General features: G+C 45.0%; 4 protein-coding genes across 4 annotated transcripts in view; 1 reads left to right on the top strand and 3 right to left on the bottom strand.

Annotated features, from left to right (window-relative positions):
* Positions 1-596: 596 nt before the first annotated feature.
* LOC125573321 (flocculation protein FLO11-like) lies at positions 597-4,551 on the top strand (the record flags this gene model as incomplete). The annotated part of the gene is made up of 2 exons (XM_048733879.1): position 597; positions 645-4,551. Coding segments are annotated over 2 exons (975 nt in total), but the record flags the coding sequence as incomplete, so codon positions are not given.
* On the bottom strand, positions 2,105-3,460 carry LOC116613229 (golgin subfamily A member 6-like protein 2). Its single transcript, XM_048733878.1, has 2 exons — positions 3,431-3,460; positions 2,105-3,016 (listed from the first exon to the last, which is right to left on the bottom strand). The coding sequence occupies exons 1-2, from the start codon at positions 3,458-3,460 to the stop codon at positions 2,105-2,107; spliced, it is 942 nt and encodes a 313-aa protein (XP_048589835.1).
* LOC5505566 (substance-K receptor) lies at positions 3,576-6,772 on the bottom strand. Its single transcript, XM_032373896.2, has one exon. The coding sequence runs from the start codon at positions 6,150-6,152 to the stop codon at positions 5,085-5,087; it is 1,068 nt and encodes a 355-aa protein (XP_032229787.1). The 5' UTR covers positions 6,153-6,772; the 3' UTR covers positions 3,576-5,084.
* A 1,239-nt stretch (positions 6,773-8,011) lies between these two features.
* LOC5501288 (receptor-type tyrosine-protein phosphatase S) overlaps positions 8,012-20,713 on the bottom strand; it is a 38,834-nt gene continuing 26,132 nt past the window's right edge. Inside the window, exons 22-34 of the mRNA XM_048733373.1 lie at positions 15,666-15,702; positions 14,586-14,683; positions 14,372-14,488; positions 12,926-13,080; positions 12,641-12,776; positions 12,380-12,529; positions 11,597-11,696; positions 11,421-11,497; positions 10,890-11,018; positions 10,341-10,496; positions 9,166-9,320; positions 8,908-9,043; positions 8,012-8,838 (exon numbers count right to left, since the gene is read on the bottom strand). Of these exons, the coding sequence (XP_048589330.1) occupies positions 8,764-8,838; positions 8,908-9,043; positions 9,166-9,320; positions 10,341-10,496; positions 10,890-11,018; positions 11,421-11,497; positions 11,597-11,696; positions 12,380-12,529; positions 12,641-12,776; positions 12,926-13,080; positions 14,372-14,488; positions 14,586-14,683; positions 15,666-15,702 (1,521 nt within the window). The 3' untranslated portion in view covers positions 8,012-8,763. The remainder of the gene's footprint in view (positions 8,839-8,907; positions 9,044-9,165; positions 9,321-10,340; positions 10,497-10,889; positions 11,019-11,420; positions 11,498-11,596; positions 11,697-12,379; positions 12,530-12,640; positions 12,777-12,925; positions 13,081-14,371; positions 14,489-14,585; positions 14,684-15,665; positions 15,703-20,713) is intronic.

Below are 20,713 nucleotides of genomic sequence, written 5' to 3'. Positions count from 1 at the left end.
CATCAGTCCCTACTCCTTCATCATCAGTCCCTAATCCTTCATCATCAGTCTCTAATCCTTCATCATCAGTCCCTACCCCTTCATCATCAGTCCCTAATCCTTCATTATCAGTCCGTACTCCTTCATCATCAGTCCCTACTCCTTCATCATCAGTCCCTAATCCCTTCATCATCAGTCCGTACTCCTTCATCATCAGTCCCTACTGCTTCATCATCAGTCCCTTATCCTTCATCATCAGTCCGTACTCCTTCATCATCAGTCCCTACTCCTTCATCACCAGTCCCTAATCCTTCATCATCATTCCCTACCCCTTCATCATCAGTCCCTAATCCCTTCATCATCAGTCCGTACTCCTTCATCATCAGTCCCTAATCCTTCATCATCAGGCCCTACTCCTTCATCATCAGTCCGTACTCCTTCATCATCAGTCCCTACCCCTTCATCATCAGTCCCTAATCGCTTCATCATCAGTCCCTACTCCTTCATCATCAGTCCCTACTCCTTCATCATCAGTCCCTACTCCTTCATCATCAGTCCCTACCCCTTCATCATCAGTCCCTAATCCCTTCATTATCAGTCCGCACTCCTTCATCATCAGTCCCTACTCCTTCATCATCAGTCCCTAATCCCTTCATCATCAGTCCGTACTCCTTCATCATCAGTCCCTACTCCTTCATCATCAGTCCGTACTCCTTCATCATCAGTCCGTACTCCTTCATCATCAGTCCCTACTCCTTCATCATCAGTCCCTACTCCTTCATCATCAGTCCCTAATCCTTCATCTTCAGTGACTACTCCTTCATCCTCAGTCCCTACTCCTTCATCATCAGTCCCTACTCCTTCATCATCAGTCCCTAATCCTTCATCATCAGTGCCTACTCCTTCATCATCAGTCCCTACTCCTTTATTATCAGTTCCTACCCCTTCATCATCAGTCCCTACTCCTTCATCATCAGTGCCTAATCCTTCATCATCAGTCCCTACTCCTTCATCATCAGTCCCTACTCCTTCATCATCAGTCCCTACCCCTTCATCATCAGTCCCTAATCCTTCATCATCAGTGCCTACTCCTTCATCATCAGTGCCTACTCCTTCATCATCAGTCCCTACTTCTTCATTATCAGTTCCTAATTCTTTATCATCAGTCCCTACTCCTTCATCATCAGTGCCTAATCCTTCATCTTCATTCCCTACTCCTTTAACATCAGTCCCTACTCCTTCAAAACCAGTCCCTACTCCTTTAAAACCAGTCCGTACTCCTTCATCTTCAGTACCTACTCCTTCATCACCAGTCCCTACTCCGTCAAAACCCGTACCTAATCCTTTAAAACCAGTCCCTACTCCTTCATCATCAGTAACTACTCCTTCATCATCAGTCCCTACTCCTTCAATACCAGTCCCTACTCCTTTTAAACCAGTCCCTACTCCTTTACTATCAGTACCTACTCCATCATCAGTCCCTACTCCTTCAAAACCAGTCCCTATTCCTTTATCACCAGTCCCTACTTCTTCGTCATCAGTCCCTACTACTTCATTATCAGTCCTATCACTTTATAATCAGTCGCTACTACTTCATCATCAATCCCTAATCCTTCAAAACCAGTCCCTACTTCTTTAAAACCAGTCCCTACTCCTTCATCATCAGTACCTACTCCATCATCAGTCCCTACTCCTTTAAAACCAGTCCCTACTCCTTTATCATCAGTCCCTACTACTTCATCATCAGTCCCTAATCCTTTAAAACCAGTCCCTACTCCTTCATCATCAGTACGTTCTCCATCATCAGTCCTTGCTCCTTTAAAACCAGTCCCTACTCCTTTAAAACCAGTCCGTACTCCTTCATCTTCAGTACCTACTCCTTCATCACCAGTCCCTACTCCGTCAAAACCCGTACCTAATCCTTTAAAACCAGTCCCTACTCCTTCATCATCAGTAACTACTCCTTCATCATCAGTCCCTACTCCTTCAATACCAGTCCCTACTCCTTTTAAACCAGTCCCTACTCCTTTATTATCAGTACCTACTCCATCATCAGTCCCTACTCCTTCAAAACCAGTCCCTATTCCTTTATCACCAGTCCCTACTTCTTCATCATCAGTCCCTACTACTTCATTATCAGTCCTATCACTTTATAATCAGTCGCTACTACTTCATCATCAATCCCTAATCCTTCAAAACCAGTCCCTACTTCTTTAAAACCAGTCCCTACTCCTTCATCATCAGTACCTACTCCATCATCAGTCCCTACTCCTTTAAAACCAGTCCCTACTCCTTTATCATCAGTCCCTACTACTTCATCATCAGTCCCTAATCCTTTAAAACCAGTCCCTACTCCTTCATCATCAGTACGTTCTCCATCATCAGTCCTTGCTCCTTTAAAACCAGTCCCTACTTCTTTGAAATCAGTCCCTACTCCTTCATCATCAGTACCTACTCCGTCATAAGTCCCTACTCCTTTAAAACCAGTCCCTACTCCTCTATCATCAGTCCCTACTACTTCATCATCAGTCCCTAATCCTTTAAAACCAGTCCCTACTCCTTCATCATCAGTACCTACTCCATCATCAGTCCCTGCTCCTTTAAAACCAGTCCCTACTCCTTTAAAACCAGTCCCTACTCCTTCATAATCAGTTCCCACTCCTTCAATATCAGTCCCTACTCCTTCATCATCAGTCCCTACTCTATCATCATCAGTCCCTACTCCTTCATAATCAGTCCCTACTCCTTCATCATCAGTCCATACTACTTCTATAACAGTCCCTACTCCTTTATTATCAGTCCCTACTACTCCAATATCAGTCCCTACACCATTATCATATGCTTCTACTTCAATATCAGTCCCTACTCCTTCATCATCAGTCCCTACTCTATCATCATCAGTCCCTACTCCTTCATAATCAGTCCCTACTCCTTCATCATCAGTCCCTACTACTTTAACATCAGTCCCTACTCCTTTATCATCAGTCCCTACTACTTTAATATCAGTCCCTACTCCTTCATCATCAGTCTCTACTCCCTTACAATAAACTTCACAAAAAACATTTGGGGCACAAAGCCTGAATAAGTTATCCGCCGGATAGGCGCTAACCGCCGGATAAAATCCCTATCCAGCGGATAGTTATTCGGCGGATAAAATAGCGGTGCACAAAGCGTGGATAGAAGGCTGGATAACTATCCGATGAATAGCCATCATTACCACTAAATGGCTTCCCGTTTCCATGGTAAATATACAAAGCGCGCGTTGTTTTTCCTTCAAACAAAATGGCGACCGTTTAAAAAGCTATTAAAAGTGCCAGATAACAAATAGTTTATCGAGGCAAAGTGCATGTAAATCACGGAATGATCAAAGGGGATAGGGTTTAGCTTCTTCCTGTCTTCGGGAGTCACATTTCCCGACAGAACGGACTATATAGTTTGATTTCAGTCCTACCAGAGCTGCATGTAAGTTCTCGTAGTTCATTGTGAATATATCAACTGTAAAAGAGTCGCTTGCTTGTGTTTTTACTTTCACTGTGTCTAAAATGAATCTAAATTTTGGCAATAAATTTTAAAACAAGACGCCATTTTGTTTTTTCTTCACATTTATTCAGTAGATAAGATTATATCCGACCTTTATCATTCGGATAACTTTAACCGCTGGATAACTTTTATTCGGGCTTTGTGCAACGGAGTCACGCCACTCGGATAACTTTTATCCGCTGGATAAAGATTTAACCGGTGGATAAGACTGATCCAGGCTTTGTGAAACCGGTCCCATGGGGCACAATCACCTGCGCACAATCACCTCCCAATCTTTGCTAAGCAACGTCACCGTCACTGCGTTGGGCCTGGTGCTGTAGTGATTGTGTAGCTACACTGAATCCAGAGACTTAAAATGACGGTAGAAGTAATGACGGTTAAGACTTAAAATGACGGTAGAAGTAATGACGGTTAAGACTTATAATGACGGCAGAAGTAATGACGGTTAAGACTTAAAATGACGGTAGATGTAATGACGGTTAAGACTTATAATGACGGCAGAGGTAATGACGGTAAAGACTTATAATGAAGGTGAAGTCTTATAATGACGGCAGAAGTAATGACGAATAAAACGATAAGTTCAGCCACGAAAACAAAGAACATATCATTTCTGCTTCCTTATAATTTCATTATCATGCCTAGAAACGAGCATTTCCCAGAGTTCAACTAATAAAAGACATCTTTAAAATGAAACTTTTTAAGCACACTTTCATTCATATCTAATAATTCTGGGCACGGGATTTAGTTTCACATGTCAGCACATTAGTTTTGAGAGATCTCCATCAAAGATAATGAACACGATAAGACGCAAACCTCTCGCTAGTCTCGCTAGACCTGACAACAGTATTGCAATCTAATCGTAATCAAACACACCCGTGTGGTTAACAAGGCCTGACAACAGTATTGCAATCTCCTAATCGTAATCAAACACACCCGTGTGGTTAACAGTCATGGGAAGGGGCGCCACCACATTGTGACATTAACCGGCGCGCGCACATTCATGCAATTACCGGTGAAAATAAATAGCTTTCATAAAGAAAAAAAACGCTTTACTTTTCTGAAGTGATCCATTATATATTGCAAACCAGATCCTTCTAAATGATGAATAAATAAATGCATTTTAAACACAAGAGAAATTACAGCTTATGTGGTCGTGTAATACTCTCTACCTCAAATTAATTGCACAATAAACTTTACTTCTATCTCACGAAAAGCTATTGGATTACCTATCTATAATACGTTAATTATCTAACAAAAATAAACTGACTTTTAATTGAGATTAGCTTGCTAACTAGCAGATTGGCAGTCTAGTTCCTGCCTTAAGGACATCTCATTTACTCTCTCTGTCTTTTGAAAAAGCCTTGTGTCTCAATAGTGCGGGCCTCGTTCGATAGGGCGTACAGCCTTTGCACCTGCAAAAGTGACCGATCGCTTGATAATTTCCGTTCTTAACTGTGTTAATCCGACTTGTTGGTCATGATTTATCCGCTTGTTGGTCATGATTAAGTTGTCTTAATTTGCTTTATTGTGCAATATTTGTAACTAAAGGAGAGGGTAACCGCCCGCTATAGTCGTGTGGTCTGCACCCTACTCAGGGCGGGATGACGACGCTGATGATTACGAAGTACGATATTTTGATCCCTAATCCTTTCCATTTCTAGTGGACCTTTTCGTTTGACAGGATGATACCCAAGCGCCTTCAGACACGATCTAAAATCCTTCATTAACATGAAATAAATCGCGGGGTTGACTGCGGAGTTAGAGTAAGCTAAGAACTGAGCGACGAACACGAAAGTCCCCCAGTAGCACGGCAACAGGCTCGCATCCCAGCGCCATGCGAAGTTCAACGTGACAAGAAGTGCGAAGTACGCCCCCCAGCACATGGCGAAGGACAAGACAATGAGGAAGGAAAGGATGGTGATGCGACGAGTGGATTTCCTGCGACGCGCGTGGCGACCACACCCAGCGTTATGCTTGTATTTCGCGGATTGACGTAACTTATACGTGATCCACGAGTACATGATGAAGAGCAGAGCAAACGGCACGAGGATGAACAGCACGCAAAGTGCGCCCGTGTAATGCTCGCGCGTCTTCGCGTGGTCAAATACCGGTCGCCAGTCCATCACACACTTGCCCTCCACGAGGCGAAACGCGTAGAAATACGGCGCAAAGTACGCACACGCGAGGATCCACGAGAACGCGATCTCGTGGCACACCCACGAGCGCAGTAAGTTCAGTTGAAAGGGCAGCACAATAGCAACAAAACGGTCACAAGCGATGAAGAGGAGGTTGAGAATGGAGACCATCGGGGATACGTCAGAGATGAAGAACACGAACTTGCACAGGAAGCTCCCGAGTAGACCGGTCACTAGCCAGCTATCAGAACCGGTCCATAACTCCACCAGCAGTCTATTAACCGCCACTATAGGGATGACCAAATCACTCAGAGCCATGTTAAACAAGAAGTAATGAAGGGCGGTCCGCGTGGCTTTGCTGGTCTTGCGCACGATCAGGCAGACTAAGATATTCCCGATCAGCGCCACTACCATGATGATCGCGTAAACTGTGATCTTTACTATCCGCTTCCATGGCTGTTCAGGGTCTATTTTGCATCCCGTCGTCGAGTTGTTCATACTTGTACTCGTTATTGCAAGAGCCAGTCTAGCACGGTATATCAGACTTCTAAAGCCAGTCTAGCACGGTATATCAGACTTCTAAAGCCAGTCTAGCACGGTATATCAGGCGAGACCATGTGAGAAGTTGTGTTGAACCCTCTAAATTCCTTTTATATGGAGCCATACTCTCCGGAAGAACTATTTTCCTTCTCGGCTATTAAATTGTTTGGTCGTTGAACTCAATAGGACATACCTATAAAATAAATGCCCTTACTTTTCGAATATGGTTAAAATTAGTTTGCAATGCAGTCGTTCATAAGCGGGATTGCTTGATTGGGAAAAGCTGCCGCCAACACTCTATTCACCAAGTTACCAGCACCCCCGGTGGGTGTGCAATAATCCGAGGGAACTAATCAAGTCTGGCGGAATCGTGTGGGGCAATAAACCATTTTGTTTTCGACGCTCATAATGCTATTTAATTTGCTGTTTTCCATTTCCTGATAGCACGGAAGCCTTGTTTTTCATGTGGATGATTACGAATTTGTAACAGTCCCTGCCGAGCTCAGGTAGCAGTAAAAATATTGCGTTGTTAGAGTGATGCGTTCTAAAATGCAGAATCAAATTGTGTTCATCTATTGATATTATTGTTAGCACTATTTACAGTAAAATTCCTCGTCACTAAGATTGGTCCATCCTCGACTAAGGTTATTTTTCAGCTAAGAGATCATATGGAAGAGTATAATGAACCATCTTCATTAAGGTGTTCTGGTGGTCGAGGGGTACACAGGCGAGAGGAGCTTTGCTTAGACCCTCGGCTGGAGGAACGCCTTCTTTTAATACTCCCTTTTAAAAACATCATATGAATATGAACATCCCTTTTTCCTTCGTTACGACATGACTGCGCTAGTAACAAATGGTTTATCACCTTATTTACGTTTTTTTTGGAATTATCCGATTCGCAGTTTTAAGCACGAGCGCTGGAGCGTAGCCGCAAAAACTTCACTTTCACAGATTTATTTCCAATTAACAAGAGTTTATGAGAGAGGAAGACAGCAAGTGCACGTAATTAGGGGATGAACGAGATCTTAAACACGAGGTTCCGCTATAAAAGGGAAAGCTCCTCCCACCCCCGGGCTCGAATTTGCAATTATAATTATAACACTGCAACGCTAGCAGTCACAAATAATGAGCCTCCTGCAAAATTGCTTATCTTTAAGCCTCAGTCGGCTGGAATAAAACCATTTTTGCACAGGTAACAAGACAGTTGTGTTAAGAGATTGTTTAACTAGTTATTTGCTCTCCACTCACGTTTTCGGTGCAAAATTTCAAATTCTGTGCTATCCATAATCTAGCGCACCTGCATAAATTATTCTCGCGCTGTGATGAAAATGCTCGTATTTTAGAGCGCACACAGCTTGGTATAGCATTATTTTACGATAGATAGAAACATTTTTAGATGAACAACTCTAGGAATGATATTTATTTTGCTTTAGAATGTGAAATTTGAATTTAGCGCTCAGAGCAATTGTCCTGTCATGTTCACTCATTGACGACTGATTGATAACTGATTGTTCTTGAGCCCGGGGGTGGGAGGAGCTTTCCCTTTTATAGCGGAACCTCGTGTTTAATCTTGATTTAATCATCACAAGTCTCTAGGACCTTTATGGCTAGTTGTCAATTTCCGCAGGAAATAGAAAAGACAAAACAAGCCCACATCTTCGATTATTAAATCCTCTTATAATTATTTCCACAATAATGAAAAAGTATTTTCGAGAACAGTTTTAAGACCGTAAGTTCAACATGAATGGCTCAAGGTTATAAGGACGTTACTAATAAGTTCAAGACTAGTAAAGCCATGTAAGTGTTCCAAGTCAAAGTGTTATGGAAGAGCACTTTTAATTAAAATTGGCCTTTCTGAGAAGCAATAAACTGCATTTTATTACATTTGAAGGATGGTTTATCTATAGATAGATAGATTCGCAATATTTCGAGAAATACGTAATTAAAATCTCGTATATGTTACAAGGAATAGTAATAAATGTAAGATTTTTGAGAAAACTATAAATTTTGTTTAATAATAAAAGCACTCTTAGTCGAGTAACTCTTTTTTCGCTAATAACTCTTAAATTTTTGACATATCTAACGTATTTATAAAATGCCGCCTCAACTTGATATTAAGACGATCATATTATTTATAACAATACTAATTCACTTGAGGAACGTTCTGATCTGGCGATCAAGTGTTCGATTGACACGTTATGTTCATTTCAGAGCAATTTTACCCGTTTAACAAGCATTAGCCCTTTTGAATATTTTTTATCATTGACTTTTCTACGTCCAGTGCTGCTCCCGATAGCTTTCATTTCGACCCAGTGTCGAGATCAATAAGTGTTCTAATGATCAAGTGTTCTAATGCCCTTTCACTGATGCTATTAGACTGGGTGTAGCCGTTTCACAGTAGCCCCGGTTCAGGTTCTCTGCGCAAGATGTCACCGGAAGCGTTTCAGTTCAATACGAATGATCAAGTGTTCTATTTTCGATAATGCGTAGACCAGCGATTGAATGTTTAGATTTCTCCACGTGGCTAGTAACGATGAAGTACTATATTGTGTAGTTTATAAATTGCCCTCTATTTAAAGTTCGCGTAGTCGTCAAACGCGGCGAGGTACTCCTGCACGGCGTAGTGGATGAACTTGTATTCTGCCTGTAAGTGAGAATTAACACATGATTTACAGAGATTGAAAGACAGAAAACATCGATCGTTTCGGTTTACCGTAGTTTTGACGAGTCCTGGCCGCGGGATCCTCATGGCCTTGATCGCTTGGAGAACGTCGATCACTTGCTCAATCTTCACCCGCTCCAACACAGAGTACAGTGCACTGAACGTTCCGCTACGGCCGATACCGTCACTATGGAAACAGACACGTAACAAATATCGTTACTATGGAAACAGACATGGGGCAAATGCCGTCACTATGGAAACAGACATGGGGCAAATGCCGTCACTATGGAAACACACGTGATGACGTACCTGCAGACGACAGTGATTGGCCCGTTTCCGGACTGTTGCTGCCACCGCTCGACCTTGGCGATCAAGGTGATGATGGAGGAGGTGGGCGGGGTCTCGTCCTCGCTCGTCCATCCACTCACTACAAACATCTTGATCTTGTGCAAGTTCTCTGGGGTCTGAGAAGTAAAAACGCGGCAAGTTTAATTCACTAAAAAAGCAAGGCGTGTGTTTATTTAGTGTTGAACGTTCGAGTGCAAAGGCAAAGGGGGAGGTATTCTAAGGATATGTGTTTATTTAATGTTGAACGTTCGAGTGGAAAGGCAAAGGGGGAGGCATTATAAGGATATGTGTTTATTTAGTGTTGAACGTTCGAGTGCAAAGGCAAAGGGGGAGGTATCCTAAGGATATGTGTTTATTTAATGTTGAACGTTCGAGTGGAAAGGCAAAGGGGGAGGCATTCTAAGGATATGTGTTTATTTAGTGCTGGACGTTCGGGTGCAAAGGCAAAGCGGGAGGCATTGCAAAGATGTGATACGGTCATGGAATTCCGGGATTTTTTGGAAGCAAAAATATATCTTGCCCTTACATCTCCATCCTTGAATTTGCTTCTAAGGGATTTCCGAACTGTAATACAAAACCACTGGTATTCCTGCTTGTGCAGGGGGGAGTGGAGGTTGTAGGCTAACCTGTGCGTGAACCTGAGTGACCTTCTCCAGGTGTCCTTCCCCAGGTGACCATCCCCAGGTGTCCTTCCCCAGGTGACCTTCCCCAGGTGACCTTCCCCAGGTGACCTTCCCCAGGTGACCTTCCCCAGGTGACCTTCCCCAGGTGACCTTCCCCAGGTGACCTTCCCCAGGTGTCCTTCTACAGGTGACCTTCCCCAGGTGACCTTCCCCAGGTGACCTTCCCCAGGTGACCTTCCCCAGGTGACCTTCCCCAGGTGACCTTCCCCAGGTGTCCTCCCCATTCCCCAGGTGTCCTTCCCCAGGTGTCCTCAGGGGAGCATCCAGGGGGTTCAACAAGGGTTTTCGTTGTCCGAGGGTAGCGTTGTTCGGACTTTCGCGGGTTGTTTACAAATTTGGCTACTTGACAAAACACGTGTCCGCCAGCGCCGAATGGGTGAATTTGGGGCGAGGCATCTTACCCTAATGTCTTTCAGATCGCCCTGGTATGTTTGTGGGTTTTGTGGTACTTACCCTGAGATCTTTGACATTAAATCGGAGCTGAGCGATCTCTGATTGGTCGTAGGATGCCCTCAGGTTATCAACGCTGCTCGACCTCTCGTCTGAACACTCGACACTGATCATGTCATACGTCTCCTTCCCTACTTCCGGCCAGAATTGAGGGAAATCCTGCAAGAAAAAGTGGTTATTAAAAAGTACAGAAACTCTCAATGGACTCTTGTCATCAATGGTAGAAAGCCATCCCAGGCGCTCTCTCAATGATGTAAGTTTTGCCAGCCGTGTCCTGATTAACAAGGTCCCTGTTAAGCAATGGAATGACTTAAATGACTTGGGACGAACAAACCTTAAGCGAGGAGAAATGACTTAATGTTAGTTCAGCTTTCGAGTAGCTGGATTTGCTGTATAAAATAACAATGCACTAGTATGACTCGCAACAAAAATTAAGCTTGGTTATCATGATATTTTCTAAGAGCAGATACACATTTACAGACAGTTACTTGGATTTTTGTCCCAAGGATGTGAGCAAAGAAAAGGAACAAATGTAAACACGAAGCAGCTCACCCCTTCTTCCGTTGGCTGGAAAAGAACCACACATGCGGAGTCCTGCTCACTGAGCATGCGCCAGAAGTCAGACACAGTGGCGGTCAGCGGATACTGCGTCACAATGAATGCGTGTTGTTGCTTGTAACCCTGAAAACGTGGCTCAGTATTAGGCAAATAGAAAAGCCAAGTATTCCAACAAATTCCCTCCCTCCCTCAGAACGACCGACCGCCTGACCGAGATATGCACGGCGTTGATGTACCTAGTTATTTCGTCCTCCCCCCCCCCCCCACATACCGAGATATGCACGGTGTTGATGTACGTAGTTATTTCGTCCCCCTCCCCCCCACTCACACATACCGAGATATGCACGGTGTTGATGTACGTAGTTATTTCGTCCTCCCCCCCCCCCACTCACACATACCGAGATATGCACGGTGTTGATGTACGTAGTTATTTCGTCCTCCCCCCCCCCCACTCACACATACCGAGATATGCACGGCGTTGATGTACGTAGTTATTTCGTCCCCCCCCCCCCCACTCACACATACCGAGATATGCACGGCGTTGATGTACGTAGTTATTTCGTTGTCGTCAATGGCCGTGAGTACAACTCGCGAGAAATCAGCTGAAAAATATCAACACAGTTCATGTTATCCACCTCTAGAAGTCACCATGCCAGTATTTGTCCAGTATTTCATTAATGGTTTTATTCATATTTTCTCACATGCTAGGATATCAGAATATCTGTTCTTGTCCTTGTTTTCTGGGTAAGACGCCACGATATAACACGCCTTCGGTAGGATAGGACTCACTTTGTTCAATGTCTGAAAAAAGATGAGATGCGTTAAGAAAATACGTAATACATCAGCATCTAAAATATACCATGGGTAGACCATGTCAACAGCACATGCAAGAAAGCAGGCACGCACCACATAACCACACACATGCACAAATGTTGCAAAAAAAGGACATAGCCTACTTGCGGGATTTGTTTCATAGCGGAAACTCGACACATTGGCTATTCGGACGCCCTCTTGAATTTGAGCGGTCTCGCAGAAATGTGGGAAAGCGAAAATACACGTTGGCCGAGGAGAGGTTACAAGAAAGGAGAGGTTCTTTCGCGTCGTTATCATTAATGGTCCAAGAGGACGATTAACCGAGAGCCCACAAGCAAACACACGTGTTACACATATGCACACGCACTCAAGCACGTAATAACACACGCGGTAAGACGCACACAAGCACGTGATAACACGCACACAAGCACGTGATAAAACACGTGATAGAACGCATATATGCACTTGATAACACGCACATAAGCACGTGATTACACACGTGGTAACACGCACGCCAGCACATAAACACACGTGGTAACACGCACACAAGCACGTGATAACACGCACACCAGCACATAAACACACGTGGTAACACGCACACAAGCAATTGATAACACACGTGGTTACACGCACATCAGCAAATAAACACACACAATTGGTGGCTTTCTGACCTTGAACTCTGAGTCGAACCTCGTCATCTTGAGCTCCTTGTCAACATCTTCCATGCGCGATAGCGTAATGCGCAGGTCGTGTGCGAGGATCTGCGTGTTCCCGCACTGAATTGCCTCCAGCACCGCGTCATGACAAAAGGTATATTGCTCCTACAGACAGTCACCGCCACATCAATTACAACACCATGACAAACCGGCGTTTTCTGCCCCTATTACATGATTCCATTAGAAGTGGCTTGCCAATCACTCAGAAACACATACCTCTGTCTGGACCATGGCTGTCCGGCGCGTTCGTAAATAGGCCACGTAGTTGAAGATGTCCAATGAACTCTCAGCGTTTACACGGTCGAGCATTGCATCAATAACAATAAACGTCCCTGACCTTCCCACACCAGCGCTGGAGTAACAGACACAGTAGTCAATAAACAAACAGTTGCGGAAAATGTGTCTGATAATTGGTCCTTTGAGTCAGGTAGGTTATGGGCTCGAACCCTCCGTCTGAATGCTAGGATAGCAGTTGGGTACCCCCCAATCCATTACACTTACCTACAGTGTATGATAACAGGTCCTGCGTCAGGGGGATTATACGCTCGCACCCTCCGCCTGAATGCTAGGATAGCAGTAGGGTACTCAGGAACGCCATGGTCAGGCCACACGGTGAAATGGAATTGCTTTACTTCCCGTTCCTCTTTCTCGGCGTCCTACACAACATAACAAGTATACTCCAAATTGACCCTTTAAGCACTAAGTAAGCTGTGTGTGAATACTACCATGTGCATGCCACTTAATTTTACTCAGAATCCTAAAGCCTATTTTTATTGCAAAAAAATGGAGAAGAAAATATGGAGACGTACGGTGCTTGCATGTGTATGAAAATAAGAGGATCGACCTTCCCCTCATCCTAATCCTTATACTCACCCTTAGCCTTACCCTCGTCCTCACCCTCATCCTTACCTTTACTCTCACACTCATCCTCACCCTTACCCTTAGCTTCATCCTCACCCTTACCCTCATCCTCATCCTTACCCTCGTCTTTACCCTAACCCTTATTCTCATCCTTACCCTCACCCTTATCCTTATCCTTACCCTCATCCTCATCTTTACCCTTATCCATACACCCTCATCCTCATCCTTACCCTTACCCTCATCCATACACCCTCACCCTCATCCTTACCCTCACCCTCATCCTTACCCTCATCCTCACCCTCATCCTTACCCTCACCCTTACCCTCATCCTTACCCTTATCCTCATCCTTATCCTAATACTTACCCTCATCCTTACCCTTACCCTCATCCATACACCCTCACCCTCATCCATACACCCTCACCCTCATCCATACACCCTCACCCTCATCCTTAGCCTAATCCTAACCCTTACTCTCATCATCACCATAATTCTTACCCTCACTCTTACCCTTACCCTCACACTTACCCTCATCCTCAAACTCATTGTTGCCCTCACCCTTACCCTCATTCTTACCCACACCCTCATCCTTCCTTACCCTTACCCTCATTCTTACCCACACCCTCATCCTTCCTTATCCTTACTCTCATCCTTAATCCACACCCTCACCCTTCCTTACCCTTAACCTCATCCTCATCCTTCCTTACCCTCATCCTTCCTTAGCCTTACCCTCATACTTCCTTACCCTTAACCTCATCCTCATCCTTCCTTACCCTTAACCTCATCCTTCCTTACCCTTAACCTCATCCTCATCCTTCCTTACCCTTACCCTCATCCTGATCCTTCCTCACCCTCATCCTTCCTTACCCACACCCTCATCTTTCCTTACCCTCATCCTCATCCTTAATCCACACCCTCACCCTTTCTTACCCTTAACCTCATCCTCATCCTTCCTTACCCTTAACCTCATCCTCATCCTTCCTTACCCTTAACCTCATCCTTCCTTACCCACACCCTCATCCTTCCTTACCCTTAACCTCATCCTCATCCTTTCTCACCCTTACCCTTACCCTTACCCTGATCCTTACCCTTTTGACGTTGAATGTTCGTATGGAGTAATCAGCATAATGCTCAGAGCGCAACAACTGTACACCGATGTCCCCATATTCCTCGGTCTCATCCGGCCAGTACTTGTGGCACTTGAGCTGTTACGAAATCACAAGACAATGCGATCATCCATTCAGAACACCATGGACTTGTTTGCACCACAGGAAGACCAATTGTCTGGTGTTTTCAATTTACCTTATGTCTTTCCTGTAAATTTGTTAACATCACTATCGACGCAGACTGCTGCTCCCACACCATTCGCCAAAAGTCATCAAAAGTCGTAGGAATGGGGCCTAAAAAAATTGCATGTGCATAAGTTGCAATCCATGATACCCACTGGTCCATGATACCCACTGACCCATGATACCCACTGGTCCATGATACCCACTGGTCCATGATACCCACTGGCCCATGATACCCACTGGTCCATGATACCCACTGGTCCATGATACCCACTGGCCCATGATACCCACAGGTCCATGATACCCACTGACCCATGATACCCACTGTTCCATGATATCAACTGGTCCATGATACCAACAGGTCCATGATACCCACTGGCCCATGATACCCACTGTTCAATAATACCCACTGGCCCATGATAACCACTGGTCCATGATACCCACTGGTCCATGATAACAACTGGCCCATGATACCCACTGGCCCATGATACCAACTTACCCATGATACCCATTGGTCCATGATACCAGCTGGCTCATGATACCCACTGGACCATGATACCCACTGGCCCATGATACCCACTGGCTCATGATACCCACCAGCCCATGATACCTACTGGCTCATGATACCCACTGGTCCATGATACCCACTGGTCCATGATACCTACTGGCCTATGATACCCACTGGCCCATGATACTGACTGGCCCATAATACCCACTGGCTCATGATACCCACTGGCCCATGATACCCACTGGCCCATGATACCCACTGGCCCATGATACCCACTGGCCCATGATACTGACTGGTCCATGATACCCACTGTTCCATGATACCCACTGGCCCATAATACCCACTGGCCCATGATACCCACTGGCCCATAATACCCACTGGCCCATGATACCCACTGGCCCATGATACCCACTGGCCCATGATACTCACTGGTCCATGATACCCACTGGCCCATAATACCCACTGGTCCATGATACCCACTGTTCCATGATACCCACTGGCCCATGATACCCACTGGCCCATAATACCCACTGGCCCATGATAACCACTTGTCCATGATACCAAGAATCCACTGTTTCAACCTACCTTGTGTTGCTATGTAAGCGTTCGGCTTGTTATATCCCTATAAAACATAATTATGCATGTTAGTTAACAGTAGGGAACAGCAGGTCACGACATAAGCAAGCAATAAATATAAAGCTACATTTTAAAAGATCTGGCATTTCTTTATGTGTTATAACATACAAGAAGTGGACCTGTCACCATGTGACTATAAACAAATAAACTAAAATATTAACTTGACAAATCAAAAACTATTATGTTGAAAGCAGGGCTAAGGCCAAGGACACTTATAAATACTAAAATATATTTTCAATTCCCAGGGAAAATATCAACAATTGTCAATGAAAAATTGCTAGTGCTACACGCTCAAGGTCTGTTCTCAAAGAAAATTTGGCAATGACAATCTGCTCGTGTAGACAGTCTTTCCATAACTTTCTACTTCGTGGCTAACGAAACGTTATCCATACAACATCGTGGCTAATGACACGTTATTCATACAACATCGTGGCTAATGAAACGTTATCCATACAACATCGTGGCTAATGACACGTTATTCATACAACATCGTGGCTAATGACACGTTATTCATACAACATCGTGGCTAATAACACGTTATCCATACAACATCGTGGCTAATGACACGTTATCCATACAACATCGTGGCTAACGACACGTTATCCATACAACATCGTGGCTAATAACACGTTATCCATACAACATCGTGGCTAATAACACGTTATCCATACAACATCGTGGCTAACGACACGTTATCCATACAACATCGCGACTAGTGACACGTTATCCATACAACATCGTGGCTAATGACACGTTATCCATACAACATCGTGGCTAATAACACGTTATTCATACAACATCCTGGCTAATAACACGTTATTCATACAACATCGTGGCTAATGACACGTTATCCATACAACATCGTGGCTAACGACACGTTATCCATACAACATCGTGGCTAATGACACGTTATTTATACAACATCGTGGCTTATGACACGTTATTCATACAACATCGTGGCTTATGACACGTTATTCATACAACATCGTGGCTTATGACACGTTATCCATACAACATCGTGGCTTATGACACGTTATTCATACAACATCGTGGCTAATGACACGTTATCCATACAACATCGTGGCTAATAACACGTTATCCATACAACATCGTGGCTAATGACACGTTATTCATACAACATCGTGGCTAATAACACGTTATCCATACAACATCGTGGCTTATGACACGTTATTCATACAACATCATGGCTTATGACACGTTATTCATACAACATCGTGGTTAATAACACGTTATCCATACAACATCGTGGCTTATGACACGTTATTCATACAACATCGTGGCTAATGACACGTTATCCATACAACATCGTGGCTAATAACACGTTATCCATACAACATCGTGGCTTATGACACGTTATTCATACAACATCGTGGCTAATGACACGTTATCCATACAACATCGTGGCTAATAACACGTTATCCATACAACATCGTGGCTAACGACACGTTATCCATACAACATCGCGACTAGTGACACGTTATCCATACAACATCGTGGCTAATGACACGTTATCCATACAACATCGTGGCTAATAACACGTTATTCATACAACATCCTGGCTAATAACACGTTATCCATACAACATCGTGGCTAACGACACGTTATTCATACAACATCGTGGCTAATAACACGTTATCCATACAACATCGTGGCTTATGACACGTTATTCATACAACATCATGGCTTATGACACGTTATTCATACAACATCGTGGCTTATGACACGTTATTCATACAACATCGTGGCTAATGACACGTTATCCATACAACACCATGGCTAATAACACGTTATCCATACAACATCGTGGCTAACGACACGTTATTCATACAACATCGTGGCTAATAACACGTTATCCATACAACATCGTGGCTAACGACACGTTATCCATACAACATCGTGGCTAATGACACGTTATTTATACAACATCGTGGCTTATGACACGTTATTCATACAACATCGTGGCTTATGACACGTTATTCATACAACATCGTGGCTTATGACACGTTATCCATACAACATCGTGGCTTATGACACGTTATTCATACAACATCGTGGCTAATGACACGTTATCCATACAACATCGTGGCTAATAACACGTTATCCATACAACATCGTGGCTAATGACACGTTATTCATACAACATCGTGGCTAATAACACGTTATCCATACAACATCGTGGCTTATGACACGTTATTCATACAACATCATGGCTTATGACACGTTATTCATACAACATCGTGGCTAATAACACGTTATCCATACAACATCGTGGCTTATGACACGTTATTCATACAACATCGTGGCTAATGACACGTTATCCATACAACATCGTGGCTAATAACACGTTATCCATACAACATCGTGGCTAATGACACGTTATTCATACAACACCGTGGCTTATGACACGTTCATCATCATCATGGTTGTCTCTCGAGCCGAGGAAGACGATACGTTGAATCTCATCTTATTTGTGGACACGCATGTGGCTACGCAGACCAAAGTCCGATGCACAGATGCGGTTGCAGATGGGGCATGGGACGCCAGTTGTCGGGACAGAGGCAGAAGCAGCTCGGTGACGCCGGTGACGTGCAGCCGTAAGGCGACTACGACGGTCACCCTCAAAGGACTGCACCGCATTACTTGTGAGGGCACGCCAGCAAGTTCTATTGGACGCCGCCGCCTCGAGCTGTCGAGGTAGGAGACTTGTCCATTTGAGGTTGGATTTGAGGTTGTCTTTGTACCTCTTCTTTGGGCGACCCTTCTTGCGGTAACCAGACGCTAGCTCACTGTAAAGCACCTGCCGTGGAATTCTTGACTCCTCCATGCGAATGACGTGGCCAGACCAACGAAGCTGGGCTTGGAGTATCTTGGCTTCAATGCTTGTGGTGTCAGCTCTGTCTAGGACTTCGAGGTTTGTAATGCGGTCCTGCCAGCGTATGCGCATGATTGCCCGCAGAGAGCGTGTGTGGAATCGCTCCAGCTTCTTGATATGTCTACAGTAAAGGGTCCAGGTCTCGCAGCCGTATAGTAGTGACGGGAGGACGATAGCATTATAAACCTTCAGCTTTGTTGACAGGCGAATGTCCTGATGTTGTAAGACTTTGGTACGGAGTTTTCCCAATGCATGGCTCGCTTTCTGGATCCTGGCCGCAATCTCTTTGTCCAGTGTGTTGTCGTTGGAGATGGTGCTGCCCAGGTACACGAATGAGTCGACATTCTTCAGCTGTGTGCCATCGATGGTTATGCATGGCTGCTGGGGGATACTGTCTGGTGCGGGTTGAAGGAGAACTTCCGTCTTACTAAGACTGATTTTCAGACCGAACAACTTTGATGCTTCAGAGAACTTGTCCACGATAGTCTGTAGATGATTCTCCTGGTGAGCCATCAGCGCGCAGTCGTCGGCGAACAGGGCATCAAGTATAAGCCTTTCCATGGTCTTTGTCATGGCCGTAAGACGTCGCAGGTCAAACAGTGAGCCGTCCAGCCGGTACCTGATGTAGACACCAAGGTCAAGGTCTCGCACAGCGTGAAGCAGTACCTGGGTGAAGAAGAGATTGAACAACACTGGAGCAAGCACACAGCCTTGTTTCACACCGTTGGAGATACTGAAGCTCTCAGAGGGCTCACCATCGGACAGGACTTCACCCGTCATGTCGTCGTGGAACAGCCTAATCAAGGTTGTAAACTTTGCAGGGCATCCAAGCTTACTGAGGATAATCCACAATGCTTCGCGGTTGACGGTGTCGAAAGCTTTGGTGAGGTCGATGAAGACTGCGTAGAGGTTCATATTCTGCTCAAGGCACTTCTCCTGGATCTGTCTTACTGTAAATACCATGTCAACTGTGCATCTACCAGGGCGGAAGCCGCACTGTGACTCAGGGAGGTTTTTCTCTGCAACGGATGGAATCAGCCTGTTCAGCATGATGCGGGCGAGGATTTTTCCGGCGATTGTGAGAAGGGATATACCCCTGTGATTTTCGCACACTGTGCGAGTGCCTTTGTTCTTGTACAGGGCGACTATTGATGCATCACGTAGGTCGGCAGGCATTACTTCCTCGTCCCAGATGCTGATCAGGACGCTGTGAAAAGCGTACAGGGCCTCATCGCTAAGGGCCTTGTATACCTCCGCTGGTATACCGTCCTTGCCTGCAGCTTTCCCAGATGACATTTGCTTGATGGCCTTCGTGAGTTCCTCCATGGATGGGGGATCGCTGAGTTCCTCGATTAGTAGCTGTTGAGGGATTTGGTCAAGTGCAGACTGGTCTACTGACGACGGGCGATTGAGAAGTTGACTAAAGTGTTCCCTCCACCTCATGTTGATTGCAGTTTTGTCCTTGATGAGCGTGGCTCCGTCTGCTGACAGCAAGGGAGCGGAACCAGATTTCGATGGACCGCAGACTGTTTTGAGGGAGCTAAAGAAATGTTTCGAGTTGTTAGAGTCTGCAAAGCCTTGAATCTCTTCGGCCTTCTTCTTCCACCACTGGTCACGCATTGTTCTTATTTCCTGCTGAGCCAAGTACTGTAAGGACTTAAATCTGTCTTTCTTTGCAGCGGAGCTCGGATCGTTTTGCCATTCCATGAATGCCTTGTTCTTTCTGGCAAGTAGATTTTCAATTGCTTCGTTGTTCTCGTCGAACCAATCCTGGTGTTTCCGCGTCTTTGGGCCAAGAGCTGTCTTTGCTGTCTCGGTGACTACATCTCTGAACTGGTTCCACTTCTCCTTTGGATCTCCAGACAAAGGCCCGTTTGCAGTCAGCTTCTCATTCAGGCTGTTCTGGAACTTCTGTAGGTAGGAAGGCTGTTGGAGTCTGGCTGTGTTGAAGGGCGTGCGCACAAGCTTTGGACGCTTTGGGTGACGTGGCGCAATGTGAAGTTTCAGAGTGCAGCGGACTAGGCGGTGATCTGTCCAGCATTCCGCTCCTCGCATGGCTCTGGTGACGTGGACATCCTGGATGTCACGCTGGCGGACGATAACA

Source organism: Nematostella vectensis, chromosome 10, assembly GCF_932526225.1.
Source record: "Nematostella vectensis chromosome 10, jaNemVect1.1, whole genome shotgun sequence".
Classification (NCBI taxonomy): Eukaryota; Metazoa; Cnidaria; class Anthozoa; order Actiniaria; family Edwardsiidae; genus Nematostella; species Nematostella vectensis.
This window is presented reverse-complemented; position numbering and strand designations above follow the sequence as displayed.